Source organism: Xenopus laevis, chromosome 2S (assembly GCF_017654675.1).
Source record: "Xenopus laevis strain J_2021 chromosome 2S, Xenopus_laevis_v10.1, whole genome shotgun sequence".
In the NCBI taxonomy this organism is placed as follows: Eukaryota; Metazoa; Chordata; class Amphibia; order Anura; family Pipidae; genus Xenopus; species Xenopus laevis.
Window position 1 is genome coordinate 124193039 of NC_054374.1, and position 18290 is coordinate 124211328.

The window sequence follows — 18290 nt, forward strand, 5'->3', positions numbered from 1 at the left end:
ATCTCCTTAAAGGGAAACCATATCTGAACAGTAGAAGTCTCTATTAGAGATGCACCGAATCCACTATTTTAGGATTTGGCCAAACCCCAAATCTTTTGTGAAAGATTCAGCCGAATATCAAACCAAATTGGAACCCTAATCTACATAAGCAAATTAGGAAACAGAGGGAGAAAAAGAGACTTTTTTACTTCCTTGTTTGTGTGACGAAAAGTCAAGTGATTTTTTGGATTCAGATTTGGTTTAGCCAGGCAATTGGATATAGTATTCCTGGAAGGAGACATAGAAAAATTACCCTATGTGGCCAAATAGCATCCAGCAGAGTAGCCAGAAAAGCCTTCCACTATGAAATCAATACAATGGAATCCATATACCACATGTAGTCACGTGGCCCAATCATACATGTTTGTATTTATTTGTTGCAATTTATTCTGCTGCCCTCAAAACTCACTGTGTAAAACATAGATTTCAGTTGTCTTAAACCACATACGTCTATGTACACATGCCACGTCTAAATTGCTCACCTGGGACCAAAAACATATTGAGTGATACATTGCATCACCCCTGCCTGTTTGCCTCTTATAGCTGCATTAGCAGCCTTCCTCCCAGTAAGACCACATCATTCATCATGGGATTGTCAGTGAATAAAGCATTTTAGCTGACTTCCCCGTATACCAACCATTCCATGCATTCTATTTTGAGAAAACACAAGAATAATAATTACAAGGATAAGCTTTACATAGCAATATGGTTACCCAGGAAAGGAAGTGTACATTTCTGTTTTCCAAAATACAGGTATGGGACCTGTTATCCAGAATGCTTTCTGTAATTTGGATCTTCATACCTTATGTCTACTAGAAAATCTTGTAAACATTTAAGGAGAAGGAAAGCTATGGAGGCATTTTACTGCCAATAGATTAGCTGCAATAGTGCAAGCTAGAATGCTATATTTATTCTGTAGAATGGTTTACCATACCTGAGTAAAAAGCTCTCTTTTTCTTAGGATAGCAGCTGCAGTATTATGCTTGTTTTGCTTCCAATAAGGATTAATTATATTTTCGTTTGGATCAAGTACAAGGTACTGTTTTATTATTACAGAGAAAAAGGAAATAATTTTTTAAGATCTGGATATTTTTTTTCTGATAAAATGGAGTCCACGGGAGACAGCCTTTCCATAATTCGGAACTTTCTGGATAACAGGTTTCCGGATAACAGATCCCATACCTGTAGTAACATGGGCATTATTAGTAATGAAGTACCCAAGAATTTCTAATCTGATATTATGGCCTGCGCCTTTACCTGGTCACATTGCAGAAGGGGGCACATTACCCACTGTATACAGTAAGTGTGTGTATGTATGTATGTGTGTATATATATATATATATATATATATATATATATATATATATATATATATATATATATATATATATATATATATATATATATATATATATATATCTTCAGTATCCGCACTCCAACAAAGCAATCGCAGGGGTGCACGGCCAAACATCAATCATATACTCGCAATTTGGAATAAAGCATTCCCAGGCCAACACTTCCCTTAGTAAATCAAGTATTTTTATTTTTTTGCTCCAACGTTTCGGTCCTTCTTGGGACCTTTTTCAAGGATAATATACAATGTGCAATAAAACTTTATATAGTGCTCACAATACAAAGTGGCGGCAAAGTGACCTCACAACACTTTTCTAAAATTTGACTAATGGTGTCTCATCTCTTTGACGTCTACATGACCTTGGCAGGTTTGAGATGCAGTATTATTTTATTCTGACTTTTAGCTGCCTCGGGTATAATAAATACCGAAACATTCGAATTTTTTCCCCACAAAAAAAAAGTTTTCTCCATTAAAAAAAGATTCAGACTTTAGTAAATACGTAACTCCATAAGTGTGCAACTTCAACCAAAAATAAAAAAAATTTAAATAAAATTAAAAATAATATATTTTTCCTGCCTGAGTCTGTAAGTTAAAGTCTGTAATAACTCCACCAGTCAATATCAAAGAACTAAATACTCCAGCACACGTTCTAAGGGCTATACCCGTGTTTAATGTCAAGCCGAAAAAAGGTTACAGCTAAACTCAATATCCCTTTGCTTTACTAATAATTTATTAGGACACCATTTAAATACGTACTTTGCCAAGTGCATTTCATACTGCTTCTTGAGGTCTACCCTTACTAGTGATACTGTAAAGTTTCAAATTACAGGTATGTGTCTGTGTAATTTTTTTACAATTCAACAAACCTCAATCTCCAACAACTGTAATAGATAAAATATCATCTATATCTGGGTATAGAGTACATAATGGAAGATTTTCCAGATAACTATTTTCAAAAGTGTGTCTTTGAGACTGAATGGTTGGACAAATAAAGCATATAAATAGTTGGGTGATGTATGCTAGAATGGGCAATTGAGTTAATGTGAACATTTCAGTACTCATTTCTGCCTTGCTCCGCGCAGTTCAGCTTTGTAGTGGGAGCTTCTTCCAGTTTGTTGTGAACAGCCTCCCAATACATTCCTCTCTTCTGTAACACTGAGAACACTTTTAACAGATGGAAATTGCTGTCTATAATTTACTAATGGCTATTTTATAGATGCAGCACAATACCCGTGCAGGTTTTTGATAGATGAGAACAGAATAGAAGAGATCAAAAGCAGTGCTTCACTGGTGGACCTCCACTACATATTTTGGCAGTGCAAACCAGTGACTAGTGTCTGGTTCATTTTCTAGTAGGTATGAGTAGGCCATGGATCTTTCTCATATGCAAGATCCAAAATTGTGCCTGCTGTGAATTCCAAAAGAGCAACCTCCTTCTCTAATTGCTGTTTTATGCTTGGAGGGCCAGCATACGCTACTGGAAACTCCCTAACCCTTCATCTGTGAATTACTGGAAAATATTATAGTCTTGTTGTTTCTATAAAAGTTTAAGTGATTGGCTAGATGAAGGCCAATTATATTTAACTATATATGGGGTGAATGATTAGCTGCACTAATCCTTTTCATGTCTGCTCTGCTGACCCCCCTGCACCAACTATAGATATACTGGTGCTATATTTAACATTTTTGAATGTCTTGTAAAGTGACTGCCCTTGCTGGTTTCCCATTTTTCTTTCCTAGTTTTCTTCCTTCTTACTTTATTCTTACTTTATATTGTACTGGTTCCTAAAGATAGAAAGAACTCCCTCTGTTATACAGTATTGTCAGATTCTACTGTTAATTTTATAAGCTGAATACCTTTCCTAGTACCTGTACAATATTTTTCAGTTTCTTAAAATTGCTGGTAGTTGAGTGAGAACTAAAGCACTGTGGAACTTGTAGTAAGAAACAATCTATCTGTATTTTTGGATAAACAAATATAATATGCATTGACTACATATTGCTATCACATATTGCAGGTTATGGTTTTATTTATATGGTACTGGATTAAGAACACCTAAATTGTTTTCATATAGCATAATGTGTTAGCAATCTAGAGAGATACTTGCCAAGAATGTTCTTATGTGAAGAACTGAATATTCAGCTGATTTTTCTCTTTTTTTCCCCTCTTTCAGTCTCTAATATTTGATGAAGTTGACCTGTCAGATGCCAGTGTAGCTGAATCAAGCACAAAAAATGTCAACAACAGCTTCACGGTAAGGTGTTTTTTGAGAGGGGATGCAAAGTTTGATTTGCAGGAGTAACTGAGGAAATTAATTGCTAATTGTAATGAGTAACTGTTTTCTAACAATTTAGTAAAATCACGTCTATCCACAACCCTGAAACTCTCAGGATCTCCCTCAGTGGAAACTACGGGTGACTTCGGAAAACCAAAGTGATCAGAGTGCCATCCCACCGGTAATTCACATTCTAGCCGGCGGGAAGGCATTTCAGGGAGATTAGTCGCCCGAAGAAGAGGAGATTTGTAGTAGGGTGACAAATATAAGAGAAAGGAAACAAACTGAAAGGGAAAGCAGAACACTAGGTGAAATCTTTGACTCTCTATTAAATTGCTTAGATATACAAATAAATCAACCTTCTCAGCGGACCCATTTAGGCAGTGAATATTCTGCCTAAAAGGGAATATGGCATGCCCATTGGTGCTGCTGGGATGTATAAAATAACCGGGATATATAATCATTCTCATCATTGGCGGCTTTTCAGTTAATGGGAGCTGTGGTTCAGCAACAGCTGGGAGAGTAGTGTTTTAGATCCCTGATTCATGTCATTTTCAGAGAAGATTATATCCAAATAATTCCTCCAGTAAAAAGCATCTGAGCTCCTATGATCTCAGTTAAAAGCCTGTTTCAGTGTTCATTCCAAAGGATTTATGTATTTTTCGAAAGTCTAATAGAAGTGCATATACAGAGCACAGACTTTGGAATATTTTTATCATTTAATCTTTATGCATCTTGTAAAATGTATCTGTGTAAAATAGTTTTATCGAAGCTTAAGAGCTAAAGAGAAAATGTCCAAGATTTAATCTCCTCATCTGCTTCCCCAAATGATGGTGAAAAAACAAGTATAGTTAGGCTGTGTACACATGGCCATTTGTGTATTAACTGGTACGACTAGAAGCATTAGAACAGCACCAAACTCAATTCTGAATAAAAAAAAAATGTGTAATGCCCACACACCAATAAAGGCTTTTTTTCAGAATTGCGTTTGGTGCTGTTCTAACGCTTCTTCAAGTATTGCCCGTGGAAAGTGGCCATTGGAAAACGTGCACCAACAAAAGGAAAAAGGCGATTGTGATTGACTATTTGCTTACTGGCTTGGTACGACTGTCAACCATTAACACATTTAAAGCATTCTCTAGTGCAGGGGTCCCCAACCTTTTTTTACCCGGGAGCCACATTCAAATGTAAAAAGAGTTGGAGAGCAACACAAGCATAAAATAGTCCCTTGGGGTGCCAAATAAGTGCTGTGATTGGCTATTTGGTTGCCCCTATGTGGACTGGCAGCCTACAAGAGACTCTACTTGGTACTATACTTAGTTTTTATGCAATTAAAACTTGCTTCCAAGCCTGGAATTCAAAAATAAGCATCTGCTCTGAGGACACAGAGAGCAACATCCAAGGGGTTGGAGAGCAACATGTTGCTCGCGAGCTACTGGTTGGGGATCACTGCTCTAGTGCATACTATATGTAAAAGAAATAAAAAAAAGTACAGGTATGGGACTTGTTATCCAGAATGCTCGGGAGCTGGAGTTTTCCAGATAATGGATCTTTCCATAATTTGGTTCTTCATGCCTTAACTGTACTAGAAAATCATGTAAACATTAAATCAACCCAATAAGCTGCTTTTGCCTCCAATAAAAAATCATAATATCTTAGTTTGACTCAAGTACAAGGTACTGTTTTATTATTACAGAGTACAAGATAATATTTTTTTTTTTTTTTAAATTGGATTATTTTATAATAATGGATTCTATGGGAGACCTCTTTTCTGTAATTTGGAGCATTCTGGATAACAGGTTTCTGGATAATGGGCTCCCATGCCTGTAGTAATAAAATGCCTAAGGTGAATACATATTGGGCATAAACCCCCTATATATTCTCAGTCCTTTCATGTTTGAAATGTCCAAGTTTTATGACCAATTGTGTATAATTATTTAATCTGACCATAATGCAATTCTCTTTCCTTGTGTTGTACATTTCAAATGCAGTAAGATGTGTCCAGTAGACATGATGTGCATCTTCAGCACATAGACATAAAGCTTGTAGACAGGCATATTAAATATTTGGCGTGTAGCCCAAAGCATTAAAAAGTATGGCCTTGCTTCTTTGGCTGTTTGATGTTGATTTACAATTTGCAACAATCTCTGACCATTTATTGGGTGCTATATACCATTTCCAAATATTAACTAGGGTAAAGTTAAAAGGGGGCTTGAAGCTAGGATCAAGTTATGTATTTTTGTCTAATTGTTTACCAACTGTTTATATATGATATTTGTTTCATGAAAAAATATAGCAGTATGTTGTTTGAAAAAGAACACTAGCATGAATTTGTGGTTTGAAACAACAAGCAGTGTTTATTATAATAGAGTAGTGCTAGGGAAAAAACAAGTTTAATTGTATTTTGAAAGCATTGGTGAGAGAAAAAGGAAAGATAAATCTCAGGCTTGCTATTAATTACTTCACATTTGCCCTGTGTTCGTAAACTGGGTCTAATTCTCAGAGTGCCTCTTGCTGCCTAGTGGGGGGCAGCCAAAATGGCAATGACAACGGTATGTCCACCCAGGAATTATTGGTAAGGTATTTATAGTTGTTTATAAAACTGGAACATTGTTGTAAGTTAATGACTTTTCTTGCTGATGAGCTGCCCATGGAATGACATGATTGAAGTAATAAAGCCTCCATTAGGCTCCAGTCTAACGGGGGTGGAATTGTTGTATGCATTAAGTCTTCACTGAGAAACATTATCTGTTTTTCCTGAACTGGGCTAAAGGAAAATAATCTCATACTACACGAAAGCCTGCAAGACTAATTATAGATCATGTTTGTGTTTGAACACTGACCTTTTGTCTATCTATTCTTCCAGTATATCAGCATACACGTTTCTCCATGTTAACTATGGCACAGAAGGCAGTGTTAAGAATACGATATGCGTTTGAGTTAATTTTATCCACATGTAGGGAGATTATTTGACAATACTTTTAGGATTTAAAAATATCCTTATATCAGCTTTGTGTCAGGTTTCCCAGCTTGCCTGTATATGTTTGATGTCATTGGACTTGGATAAGGGTTTGAAATGTAGCAAAGTTCTTGGGTGTGATGTACTGTAATTGAATGTAATTGGTTTAAACATTGTCAGATGTGTTGCATGTTGGTGAAGTAAATCTAAAGCTCAATAATGCCGTCATTTTTAGTACCTAAAACATTTGCACCACCTCTCAGTTTATACTGTACTAATCTATTCTGTCCTTAAGCAACCTTCACATCTCAGGTCAAAACTGTCTTTTGTAAATGGTTAACCTTTTAAGCGCTACCCCTTTTGAAACCTATGGTGCTGCCCTTAAAATGCCATTGTGCCAGAACTGTAGATTCAGCATTGATGAACTCTATTTTGAAACAAAGAATCAAAGACACTGGAATGCCATTGATTCTAAAGAGGTCACACTTAAGGGCAAGATCAAAACAACCCAGCTATTCAAGGGTTAACAAAAGGTGCTTTGTTGTTTGTAATTAGAAATTAAATTCAAGTTTCTATGTTCTTCATTTATACCTACAAGCTTTAACTAAGGGGCGTTATACCTGGGTTTTATATCTCTTCTGGCTGAAGGCCTGCAAATAAATTTAATGTATTCAATAAATTGAATTAGTATCTTCTAATGTTATTTTAAGGTGTTACTTATATTAAAATAAGAATAGGGTATTTGTTGAAATGCGGAAATCTGATGAGGCAGTTCTTTTAGATTGTTAAAAATAAACGTAAAACTCGTATATAAAAAACTGGTTAAAATTGTTAGGCTGTGCATACTTTTTGACCATAAACATTTAAGCACAAAACATGACCAATCTTTGTAGGATAACTCACCAAAGTAGACCAAAATATCCCTTCTTTTCATATGTTTTATCCCCCTCTGTGCATTTTCCCCATTACTCTGTAAGTAGCACATAAGCCATACCTCCCAACTGTCCCGTTTTTAGAGGGACAGTCCCTCTTTTGACAGCTCAACCTGCAGTCCCTCATTTGTAACGGAAAGTCCCATTTTTCTCTGCACTGAACAGCCAGAAAAAGAAAAAAAGTTTCTAACTTTCTAACTAATTGGCTTTTGGCAGAGAGCCCAGAACAGCTACAGCAGGAGATAAGATACTTTTGTAACAACTTTGAAATACGGAAATAAGTAATTGTAACAAGATAAGATACGTTAGACTTACAGCTTAAAGGACTATTCTCCTTCATTAGGGAAACTATAATAACTAAAAAAAAACACAGAAATATGTTCAAACTTTCATAACCTGCCAAATTTTGTGAACATGGTAATTAGGGGGGATGGCCACAAAATGGGTGTGGTCAAAATGTCACCGCGCTACACATGCCAACTTTTCTGTCCCTCTTTTTTTTTCCAAAATGTTGTGAGGTATGCCGGGACTTCAGAATTAAGTAGCTCTTTCTGTGTTTGCATGATATATTTAATTTATACTCCTTTTGAGTATAGATTTGGATAGATTCCCATTTCTTCTCCAACTATGATTTGTATCAGGTACAGGTACATTCAGTGAACGTGTTTCTGTTACTATCACACACATGTCCATTAGTGATTCACACTCATTTATCCAGGTATGTTGAGAGGGTTGAACATTTGGTGAGGTGATTTTTTTTTTCTGGTGAAGTCCCAAAGAAGTGAAAAGCAATTTGTTTTACCATATACTTTTTATATGTATGCATATCAAAGTGGTTTTAGGTAAATTGGTATCAAATGCAGTTAATTGGTGTGCGTACATGTCGTAGGGTAATTGGATTGTAAATTCTGCTGGGGCAGAGACTACGGGGAATGTCTTAAAATTCCAAGCAGTGCATTAAAATCTGGTGCAAGTTAAATACATGATTATAAAATAAATGCACACTTTTGGCACATACATAAAAGGGTTAGTGTTTGCTTGTTGTGGGTATTGTGTGATTGAGAGAAATGATGGAAAGAGCAGTGTAACTATAAATATGTGGAAATAGCATGAATAATAGGAAATGGGAGCACAAACAGAAGAACCTGTCCTAAAGACATTTGTAGCCACTGTTTCCCCCTGTTGAATATATTTGTCTGTTAAATTAAAAAGCCCAAGAGGTTTGTGCCGGTTCTTATCCCTCACAGTGCTTCTGCAGAGATGCTTGTCTCATAGATCTTGATACAAGTGTACTGATGTGTTTCGGCCAGTCACTCCAGGCAAACACTATAGCTGCAAACTAATTTAGAGGCTTATAAAGGAGAATTATTTCTACTTCACCCCTTCACTATTTTTATTTGACAGAAGGTGAAAAACATGTTCTTTTTGCTATGCTAACTTTGTGCTGTCAAATCCCTCCCACACATTTTCTGTTAACTCACTGAACTGTGAGGGCCAAAGTCCTGAATGGGTGAGCAGTTCCTCTCTTTGGCATGTAACTTACAGTGATAGTTAATAACTGGAGACCTAAGGTATTGTTTTTTGTTTTTAATTTAGCAACCTCCATATATAGGGCAAAATCTGACCACCATGGTCAATAAAGTTTAATATCTCTCACGTACCTTTATTTTGTATTTTGATATTTGGTGAACTATCTAAATATATGTTAATATTTTTTGAATCCCGTTTTAAACTGCCTGCTTCCTATCCTGCAGACTATGCCATGCATAGTTTGGGGCTGTTTTAAGTAAGTAATATATGTCCCAGTTTAAGTGATATACAGTTAGGTCCATAAATATTTGGACAGACAACTTTTTTTCTAATTTTGGTTCTGTAAATTACCACAATGAATTTTAAATGAAATAACTCAGATGCAGTTGAACTGCAGACTTTCAGCTTTAGTTCAGTGAGTTGAACAAAAAGATTGCATAAAAATGTGAGGAACGAAAGCCTTTTTTTTTTTAAAACAATCACTTCATTTCAGGGTCTCAAAAGTAATCGGACAATTGACTCAAAGGCTATTTCATGGGCAAGTGTGGGCTATTTCTTTGTTAGGTCTATCAATGAAGTAGATAAGAGCCCTGGAGTTGATTTGGGGGGGGGGGGGTGCTTGTATGTGGAAGTTTTTGCTCTGAACAGGCAACATGTGGTCAACGGAGCTCTCCATGCAGGTGAAACAAGCCATCCTTAAGCTGCAAAAATAGAAAAACCCATCTGAGAAATTGCTACAATATTATGAGTGGCAACATCTACAGTTTGATACATCCGAAGAAAGAAAGCACTGGTGAACTCAGCAACGCTAAAAGACCTGGACATCCATGGAAGACAACAGTGGTGGATGATCACAGAATCATTTCCATGGTGAAGAGAAACCCCTTCACAACTGCCAAACAAGTGAACAACACTCTCCAGGAGGTAGGCGTATCGATATTCAGGTCTATGATAAAGAGAAGACTGCATGAAAGTAAATACAGAGGGTGCACTGCAAGGTACAAGCCACTCAAGCTAAGCACTAAGCATCAAGAATAGAAAGGCTAGTTTGGACTTTGCTATAAAAAAAAAAATATATAAAAAAGCCAGCACAGTTCTGGAAAAACATTCTTTGGACAGATGAAACCAAGATCAACCTCTACCAGAATGATGGCAAGAAAACAGTATGGAAAAGGCGTGGAACACATCCATCCAAAGCATACCACATCCAAAGCGTACCACATCATCTATAAAACATGGTGTAGGCAGTGTGATAGCTTGGGTGTGCATGGCTGCCAGTGGCACTGGGACACTAGTGTTTATCCATGATGTGACAGGACAGAAGCAGCCGAATGAATTCTGAGGTGTTCAGAGACATACTGTCTACTCAAAACATGCTAAATGCAGTCAGATTGATTGGGAGGCATTTCATAAAACAGAAGGATAATGACCCAAAACATACAGCGAAAGCAACCCAGGAGTTTATTAAAGCAAAGAAGTGGAATATTCTTGAAAGGCCAAAGCAGTCAACCAGATCTGAACCCAATTGAGCAAGCATTTCACTTGTTGAAGACTAAACTGAACTGAAAACTGAAAGCCGCTGCAGTAAAGGCCTGGCAGAGCATTAAAAAGGAGGAAACCCAGAATCTGGTGATGTCCATGAGTTTAAGACATCAGGCTGTCATTGCCAGCAAAGGGTTTTCAACCAAGTATTAGAAATGAACATTTTATTTTAAGTTTTTTAATTTGTCCATTTACTTTTGAGCCCCTGAAATGAAATGATAGTGTTAAAAAAAGGCTTTAGTTCCTCACATTCTTATGCAATCTTTTTGTTCAACCCACTGAATTAAAGCTGAAAGTCTGCAGTTCAACTGCATCTGAGATTATTTCATTTAAAATTCATTGTGGTGATGTACAAAACCAAAATTAGAAAAAAAAATTGTTTGTCCAAATATTTATGGACCTAACTGTATGAGGGCACTGGCAGAAAAGCCATGCAACAATATACTTGCAAAGTACATTTTCTCAAGAATGGGTATTAAGTCAGTGGGGCTCATTTATCAACACTGGGCAAATTTGCCCATGGGCAGTTACCCATAACAACCAATCAGTGAATAGCTTTTTAAAGCCAGCAGCAAATAGAACAATGAATGCAGCAATATGATTGGTTGCCATGGGTTACTGCCCATGGGCAAATTTGCCCGGTGTTGATAAATAACCCCCAGTATTTTTATGGGGTTTTTTGCCAGATTTTGCAAGCTTAAAATAGGTTCTAAGATAACTTCCCAAAAATAGCTAGAATATTTAAATATGGATTGTCACTATACAAGAACTTAAACAACATACACACACACACACACACACACACACGTAAATATTTTATGCACATTAACCCTTCCAGGGTAATACTAAAAATAATATTGTGCTTTAGTATATTTTATTACTAACTACAATAATTCTTTCCTGTGAGTTCCAGTAGCCTCTTGGGAACACCATGAACCAGAGACACCAACCCAGACATTTTTTATTTCATGTCTGGAGGACATTCACATTGGTCGTACTACCACTTCTGCCCAACAATGCCTGTTGTTGAGTATTTCAGGGTTTGTTTTTAATGATTTTCAGTAATGAGTGGTAACAGGTTATTCAGGTTCAAAGTACAGGAAGGGGTAGACCAGGCTGTTAATGTCCGTGACTGGGTGAGTAGGTGACATGACCTCCTTTGATGTACCACGCAATAATGTGAGATGGTTCAGGAGGGAGTGGGTGACAAGGGGTTTTGCGCACAGAGGGATGACACTGCCACGTGATATGTTTTAAAATGATTTTTAATTATGATTGATGTATGATATGCTGAGACTATTAACAATAATAAATCCAGTAAGAGTGAGTAACTGTGCATGTTATTTATTTACTATAAGTTATATGTGCTGGACCTTGTGCTAAGTATTCAACTATTGGCAGTATGCACCCTATTTGTAAACTGGTAGCAGGTAAAATAGTTGACATGTCTCCATGAAGTTGTACAGCACACTCCCTATGAAATTGTGGCTTAATGTCACAGCTAGTGGCGCAGCATTGTGGTTAAGTTAGGTCACTCTCTGTTTCTAGACATTGACTGCCGAATGCAGACTTTGAATTGCCTGGATTGTGTGGAAACTGTTTTCCACTTTCTGTAGAAAATATCTGCTGGGTACAGAAAGTAAGCTGAGAGATGAAAGTGTACTTTTTTTCTCCCCCTCCCTCTTATTTTTTTCCATCAAGTCAGTCTGCAGAGCTTAAACGATTACGCAGCATTAGAGAGCATCTCATCAGTGTGAATGGAGAACACTCCCTGGATATCCATGCCGCCTTTACTTTTCTCTCTCCTAGTGTCACTCTCTTTGCTCACTCCTAAACATCACAGGGGGTTTTTCTTTTCTTTCCACAGGTAATCACCCCTTTCAGAAGGCTTATACTGTGTGCTGAAAACAGAAAAGAAATGGAGGATTGGATCAGCTCACTAAAGTCTGTCCAGTCAAGAGAGCATTATGAGGTAGGCAAATACTTCTCTGAATAGCTCATTATATGGATAAAAACAAGGAAGATTGTGCTGACTAAAATTTACAGTTCATTACAAACACTTAAGGAGAAGCCAGATTCAGGTACTGTTAACCCTCCCAAATTTTAGGGCATCCCTCCATTCTCCTTTGGTCTTGGGCAGAAACATTGCAGATTTGTCTCTGCTGCTAAATGTAAACGGATGGGAAACGGATGCCTTGTATATGATAATGTGCATTAATGTATGTACCCTGCTACAGAAATGGAGATTGTTTCTTCTATATTTAAAGTTTGTGCTGGAGCATATAAACAACAATTGGGATTGTCATGCATATAATTACAGTATTTGTAATGCAGATATGTGGTAATAACATGTTAGTGGACATAAGAAATATAAGTTTACTCCACACCTTAAAAAAATGTAATTGAACCCCTTTGGCATCCCACATCTCCCTAAGAAAATTATTTTAACTGAGGTCTGATTTCCATCATCATAAACAATTTATTTTTTACTTTATTTGTATTCATTTGTAATTTTAGTTGTATTCAGTATTGCTATTGCCATGTTTCTTCATATTTTGAGTATGTCTCTGTAAGTTATATATTACCTAGCATCCATGTAATTGTGTGTTAATTATGTTGTATTCAGTTTTAGTGTTAGCAGAACTGCCATGTTTTGTCTCAATTTTTCTCTTGTTAGACTGCACAGTTTAATGTGGAACACTTCTCAGGGATGCATAACTGGTATGCGTGCTCCCATGCCAGACCCACCTTCTGTAATGTGTGCAGGGAAAGCCTTTCCGGGGTCACCTCCCATGGCCTGTCTTGTGAAGGTATGTGTTTAGTATTGCTTTATTAAAGCTAAAATTTATATTTTTTGTGAAACAAAGTGGTACCCAAATTATGGGTTTGGGATTCCTGGGAATCTTGGGTTTGGAAAACCCAATTATCCAGAATGCTCTGAATTATGGAAGGCCAATTTCAATAGAGTACATTTTAAGCAAATAATTAATATTTTTAAAAATGATTTCCTTTTTTTCTGCAATAATGAAACAGTACTACCTGGCTTCAGTTGTAAATTTATTAGCCTCTGGTCACTATACTACAATTTTGTGATTTACATTGTAGCAAAATCTGTAACTTATTTGCACCTTAACAACAATATTGGTCAATGGCACAGTGTATCTAAAAATGTCTAATAAACTTTCAGAATTCACTACTTTTGCTCATACAGCATTAAATAAAAATAATAATAATAATAATCTTGAAAGCCATTTTCCTCCTTTTAGAAATGAAGGTATTCATTGCACTTTTTTATTCACTAAATAGCTTACAGGTATGATGTCTGTAATCCATAAACTCAATCACATAGCAACAAAAATGCAGCAGTGTCATTTCCAATAGCACTCTTTAAAACAAACAATTTTTAAAATGTTAATTGATAACATTTTTAACTGTTATAAATTAGTACCTTGTATTTGATAGTGACTAAACAGTTGTTTAAAGAGATGTTTTCACATAGTTCACCAGACTTTTTTCAATGAATTTCCATAATTTATTTTTCACTATTTTCCCAAAATGTAAGTTTATAGTTTAATTTTCCTGTCTCTAGTGCAGGGGTCAGCAACCTTTACTATCAAAATAGCCATTTTGCCCCCTCTTCCACTAGAGAAAAATAGTCTGGAGCCGCAAAACATAACACAGCTTATAAACTTTTAAAAGTTTTAACCTTTTTTTAATTTTAACTGTTACAACAACAGATTACAACAAACAGAAGTGCAGGGTGTATGTGTAGGCCTACTTTGAAATAAATTAAACACTTAATAGCCTTATTAAATGCTAGTGTTCTCATCTGCTTAATTTAAGGTTGCCACCTTTTCCGGAAAAAAATACCGGCCTTCCTATATATTTACATTTTTCCCTATTAATAACATTGGGATCAACCATAATTTTTACCGACCAGGCCGGTAAAATACCAGCCAGGTGGCAACCCTAGTTTAATGTGACTTCTGTTTCTGAAGCTCCATGCTGATCTTCCCTTTTCTCTCATCTTGAGTGTGTGACTTCGGTAAGGACCATGATGATTCATTTTGCTGTGGCTTGGTCTTGCCTGTCACTCCTGGGATGTCTTTACAGCCCTCGCAACTGAACTCAAGAAGCCGCCAGCAGGTGCGAGGGCTATATAGACAACGTGCAAGACCGAGCCGCAGCAAGCAGGATGAAGAGCCACATGAGGCTCCGGAGCCACGGGTTGCCTACCCCTGCTCTAGTGGTTCAGTCTGGCAGCTCAGTGATCTAGGTGCATTCTGAACTGATTCAATATGCTACATTTAATTGATACAATTAGTTGAGACATTTCTCAGCAGTAGCTGTGGAATGTTCACAACTATTGTATCAGTTCTAACAGTTGCCTTTAATGAAACTCAGGGATTCTGCTCAGCAGGGATAAAGATAACTAATGTATCAACTAAATGTATCAATTTAGATCAGTTTAAAGGGGTTGTTCACCTTCCAAACACTTTTTTTCAGTTCAGTTGTTTTCAGATTGTTCTCCAGAAATAGATATTTTTTTTTTAGTTACTGTCCATTATTTATTTTTTACTGTTTTACAAAATCTAAGTTTAAAGTTGAATGTTCCTGTCTCGGGTGTTCCAGCTCAGTAAATCAGGCGCAGATTCTAAACTGTTTTTTGCAACATTTAGTTGATACATTTCTCATCAGCATCTCTGGAGTATTAGCAACAATTGTATCAGTTCTAACAGCTGCCTGTGATGAAACCCAGAGATTCTGCTCAGCAGGGACAAACACAAGAAATGTATCAACTAAATGTATCAATTTCGAACAGGGGCGGCGACCCAGAGCTGCTTTAAAAGGTGAAAAATTACACTTTACTCTTCAAAATTAGAAAAACAGTGACCCATAGAAAATAAAAAGTAATTGGAAAAAGTGTTTATTTCTGGTGATCTTACTGAAACCAACTAGTTGTTTGAAGGTGAACAACCCCTTTAAGAGTCTGTGACTCCCCCTCCCAGAGCTGCTTTAGAAGGCGAAAAATGAAACTTTACACTTTAGAAAATAGAAAGTAATTGAAAAAAGTCTTTAGTTCTCATGAGGCAGCTTTGGAAAACCGAAGTGATACATATGCTATCCTGCCGGCGGGCGAAGGCATTTGGGGAGATTAGTCGGCTGCAGTAGTGAAGATTTGTCGCTTGGCGACTAACCACCGTATGAGCCTTTGCAGGTATATGGGAGGGACATTTATCAAGACCCCTAAGCTCTGAGTTTAGTTTCTAACCCACAGAATTTTTCAACACTTCTCTACTCTGCTTTTTTTTTTTATGTCAATGTCAAGAGCTGACAGGTAGACCATACAATGGCAGCATTTCACCAGATGGTAGATGGTAGAAGTGTGTGTGCCAGGTCATTGTTCCAGTACACAAACTATTTTGCAATTTTTATTTGAACCTGTTCATTGTTCTCAAAAAGACAGTTTCAAGACTGAAAGTCTGAAGTCAGCCATTCAGGCTCTTGAACCAGGAGAATATATTGCTTCAGTAGTGATACATACCTCTACATTTCCATCTGGTCCATCACCATCTTCTCTATTTAAAGTATCAATCTCTTTCAGTGTGTGGTTCAACTTTTGGTCATACGACTGCTCCACGAATGTCCACAAAGTTAATGTTATTAGTGACTGCATATCTGCGAATTCAAGGCACCATGCTATTACTGTGCAATCTTCTGATAAAATGTCTAACCCAGAAGAGCCCAGAAGAAAGAAACATGAAACTAGCGATGTCTAGTAGCATCTCCTAGGATGGATTCTGAACCTTTAAAAGTCCATTCTGGATGGAGTTTCTTGGCATTATTCTGAACACTGAAGAGTGATGTGTTTAAAACTGATTCCATGCACTCTCGCCGGTCCCTTGTAGTGTATGGATACGCTGCGCTGAGTTTAGCGTGACAGTGCCACAGCGGTGGCATGCATCATCAGGGAAGATGCCACAGTGCAGAACCATGAAGGAGATGGACAAGATTTTTCATTGGGCTGAAAATTTGATGCCCACAATTTTCAAAGTATACATTCCAGGAATAAACAAAAAAGCTGCAGGTTTTATTTCCAGAAGATAGCTGAATCCATAGGAATAATATTTCCATCTAGAGGTTTTTGAGAAACTAGTATGAAGATGGGACCATTCTAAGGCATTTTTTAAACTATCTGTTACATTCTTATACATTCTTATTCTTAGGCCCTGACTTAGTTCCTGATGTACAGTACAGGGTGCCTGTGCTCCCCTACAGAAATCTGATAAAAGGACTTAATAATGGGTAACAAAATATGCTTATTTTTGGAGACTTTTTAACAAATCTCAGCTCCAATCTTCTTAAAGTTGGTGGTTTTTAAGAAAATCACCTCAAAGCCTGCACAGCATTTTATCTCCCACATTTCATTAGGTAAATTGTTTTGTTAATGGCTGTTATGATACCAATCTAACATCAAATATTCTCTGTTTCCCTAAAGTCTGCAAATTTAAAGCCCATAAAAGATGTGCAGTTAGAGCAACAAACAACTGCAAGTGGACCACTCTGGCTTCAGTTGGCAAAGATATTATTGAGGACGAGGATGGTGTGAGTGTTAAACCTTTCTTGTGCAATTTTACTAATTTACCTTTTTCTTGAAATCTAGAGGAAACATTACCTGCTCTGACTTACATTAGAAATTGTACTCTCTCACACCAGCCTCAATATTTGTGGAACCAAATAAATTGTGTTTATAACTAAAGCTGGATCTGACAGTGACACGTGACACATTTTGCTTTCTATTTCTTAAAGGTGTATATACCATTTTATGTAAATTGAGTTCGTCAATTATAAGACGAGGAGTCTTATAGCTGTGAAATGTTTCATACAAGCATGAAGTCTGTTTAGTTCTGTTACATGGACACTATCTTTATAGCTAGCTTTACTTAAATTTTTTAAACTTCCCTATTAAGTTGTTTTTAGTTCTTTTATTTGTAACACTGAAATAAATATACAGTTCTCTAAATCTGCTAAAAACAAAGTGTTGCAAATAATTCAGTAGTTTATTAACCCAATTTTAAAATACAATGCATTATTTATTTATTCCATAAAGGATAAGGAAAGGCTAAAATGTATCAGAAAGGTTTATATAAAAACACCAGTAAACCCGTAAAGTAATGCTGCTCTGAGTCCTGTGTCAAAAGAAACACGGCATGTCTTTCCTTGTATTGTGGACACATGGGCTTCTGTATCAAACTTTATGTTTTCAGCATAAACCTTCAGGGCTAGGCCTTAGAGCATGCTCAGTTTACTCCTCTCCCCCCCCCCTTCCTCCACTCCCTGCTATAATCTGAGCCCAGAGCTATGAGTAAGCAGGGAGAGACTCGGGCAGGAAGTGATGTCACACCAAGCTAATATGGCAGCTGCTATCCTTAAAAAAAGAGAATTTCTAGCATGGTTTACTCCGGTATGGTAAAGCATTCTGCAGAATAAATATAGCTTTATAACTTTCACTATTGTGGCTAATCTATTGGCAATAAACTGCTTTGGTAGCTTTCCTTCTCCTTTAAGAAATAGCACATATCTCATGTTACTATCTAGACATTTTGAGAATCTGCTTTTGTTTCTCTGTTTTTATTTTTTCCCTATACTTCATGTAC

General features: G+C 36.8%; 1 protein-coding gene across 7 annotated transcripts in view; it reads left to right on the forward strand.

The window, feature by feature from the left end:
• The window catches only part of LOC108709786 (diacylglycerol kinase eta), a 127874-nt gene that overhangs the window by 67606 nt on the left and 41978 nt on the right, over positions 1 to 18290 (forward strand). For all 7 annotated transcript variants that reach the window (XR_001934689.2, XR_001934690.2, XM_018249933.2 and 4 more), the window contains 4 exons: positions 3568 to 3648; positions 12500 to 12604; positions 13310 to 13442; positions 17132 to 17238. Coding sequence is in view for 5 of the 7 variants with exons in the window: in XM_018249933.2 (XP_018105422.1) it covers positions 3568 to 3648; positions 12500 to 12604; positions 13310 to 13442; positions 17132 to 17238 (426 nt within the window). In the remaining 2 variants the exon portion in view is untranslated. The remainder of the gene's footprint in view (positions 1 to 3567; positions 3649 to 12499; positions 12605 to 13309; positions 13443 to 17131; positions 17239 to 18290) is intronic.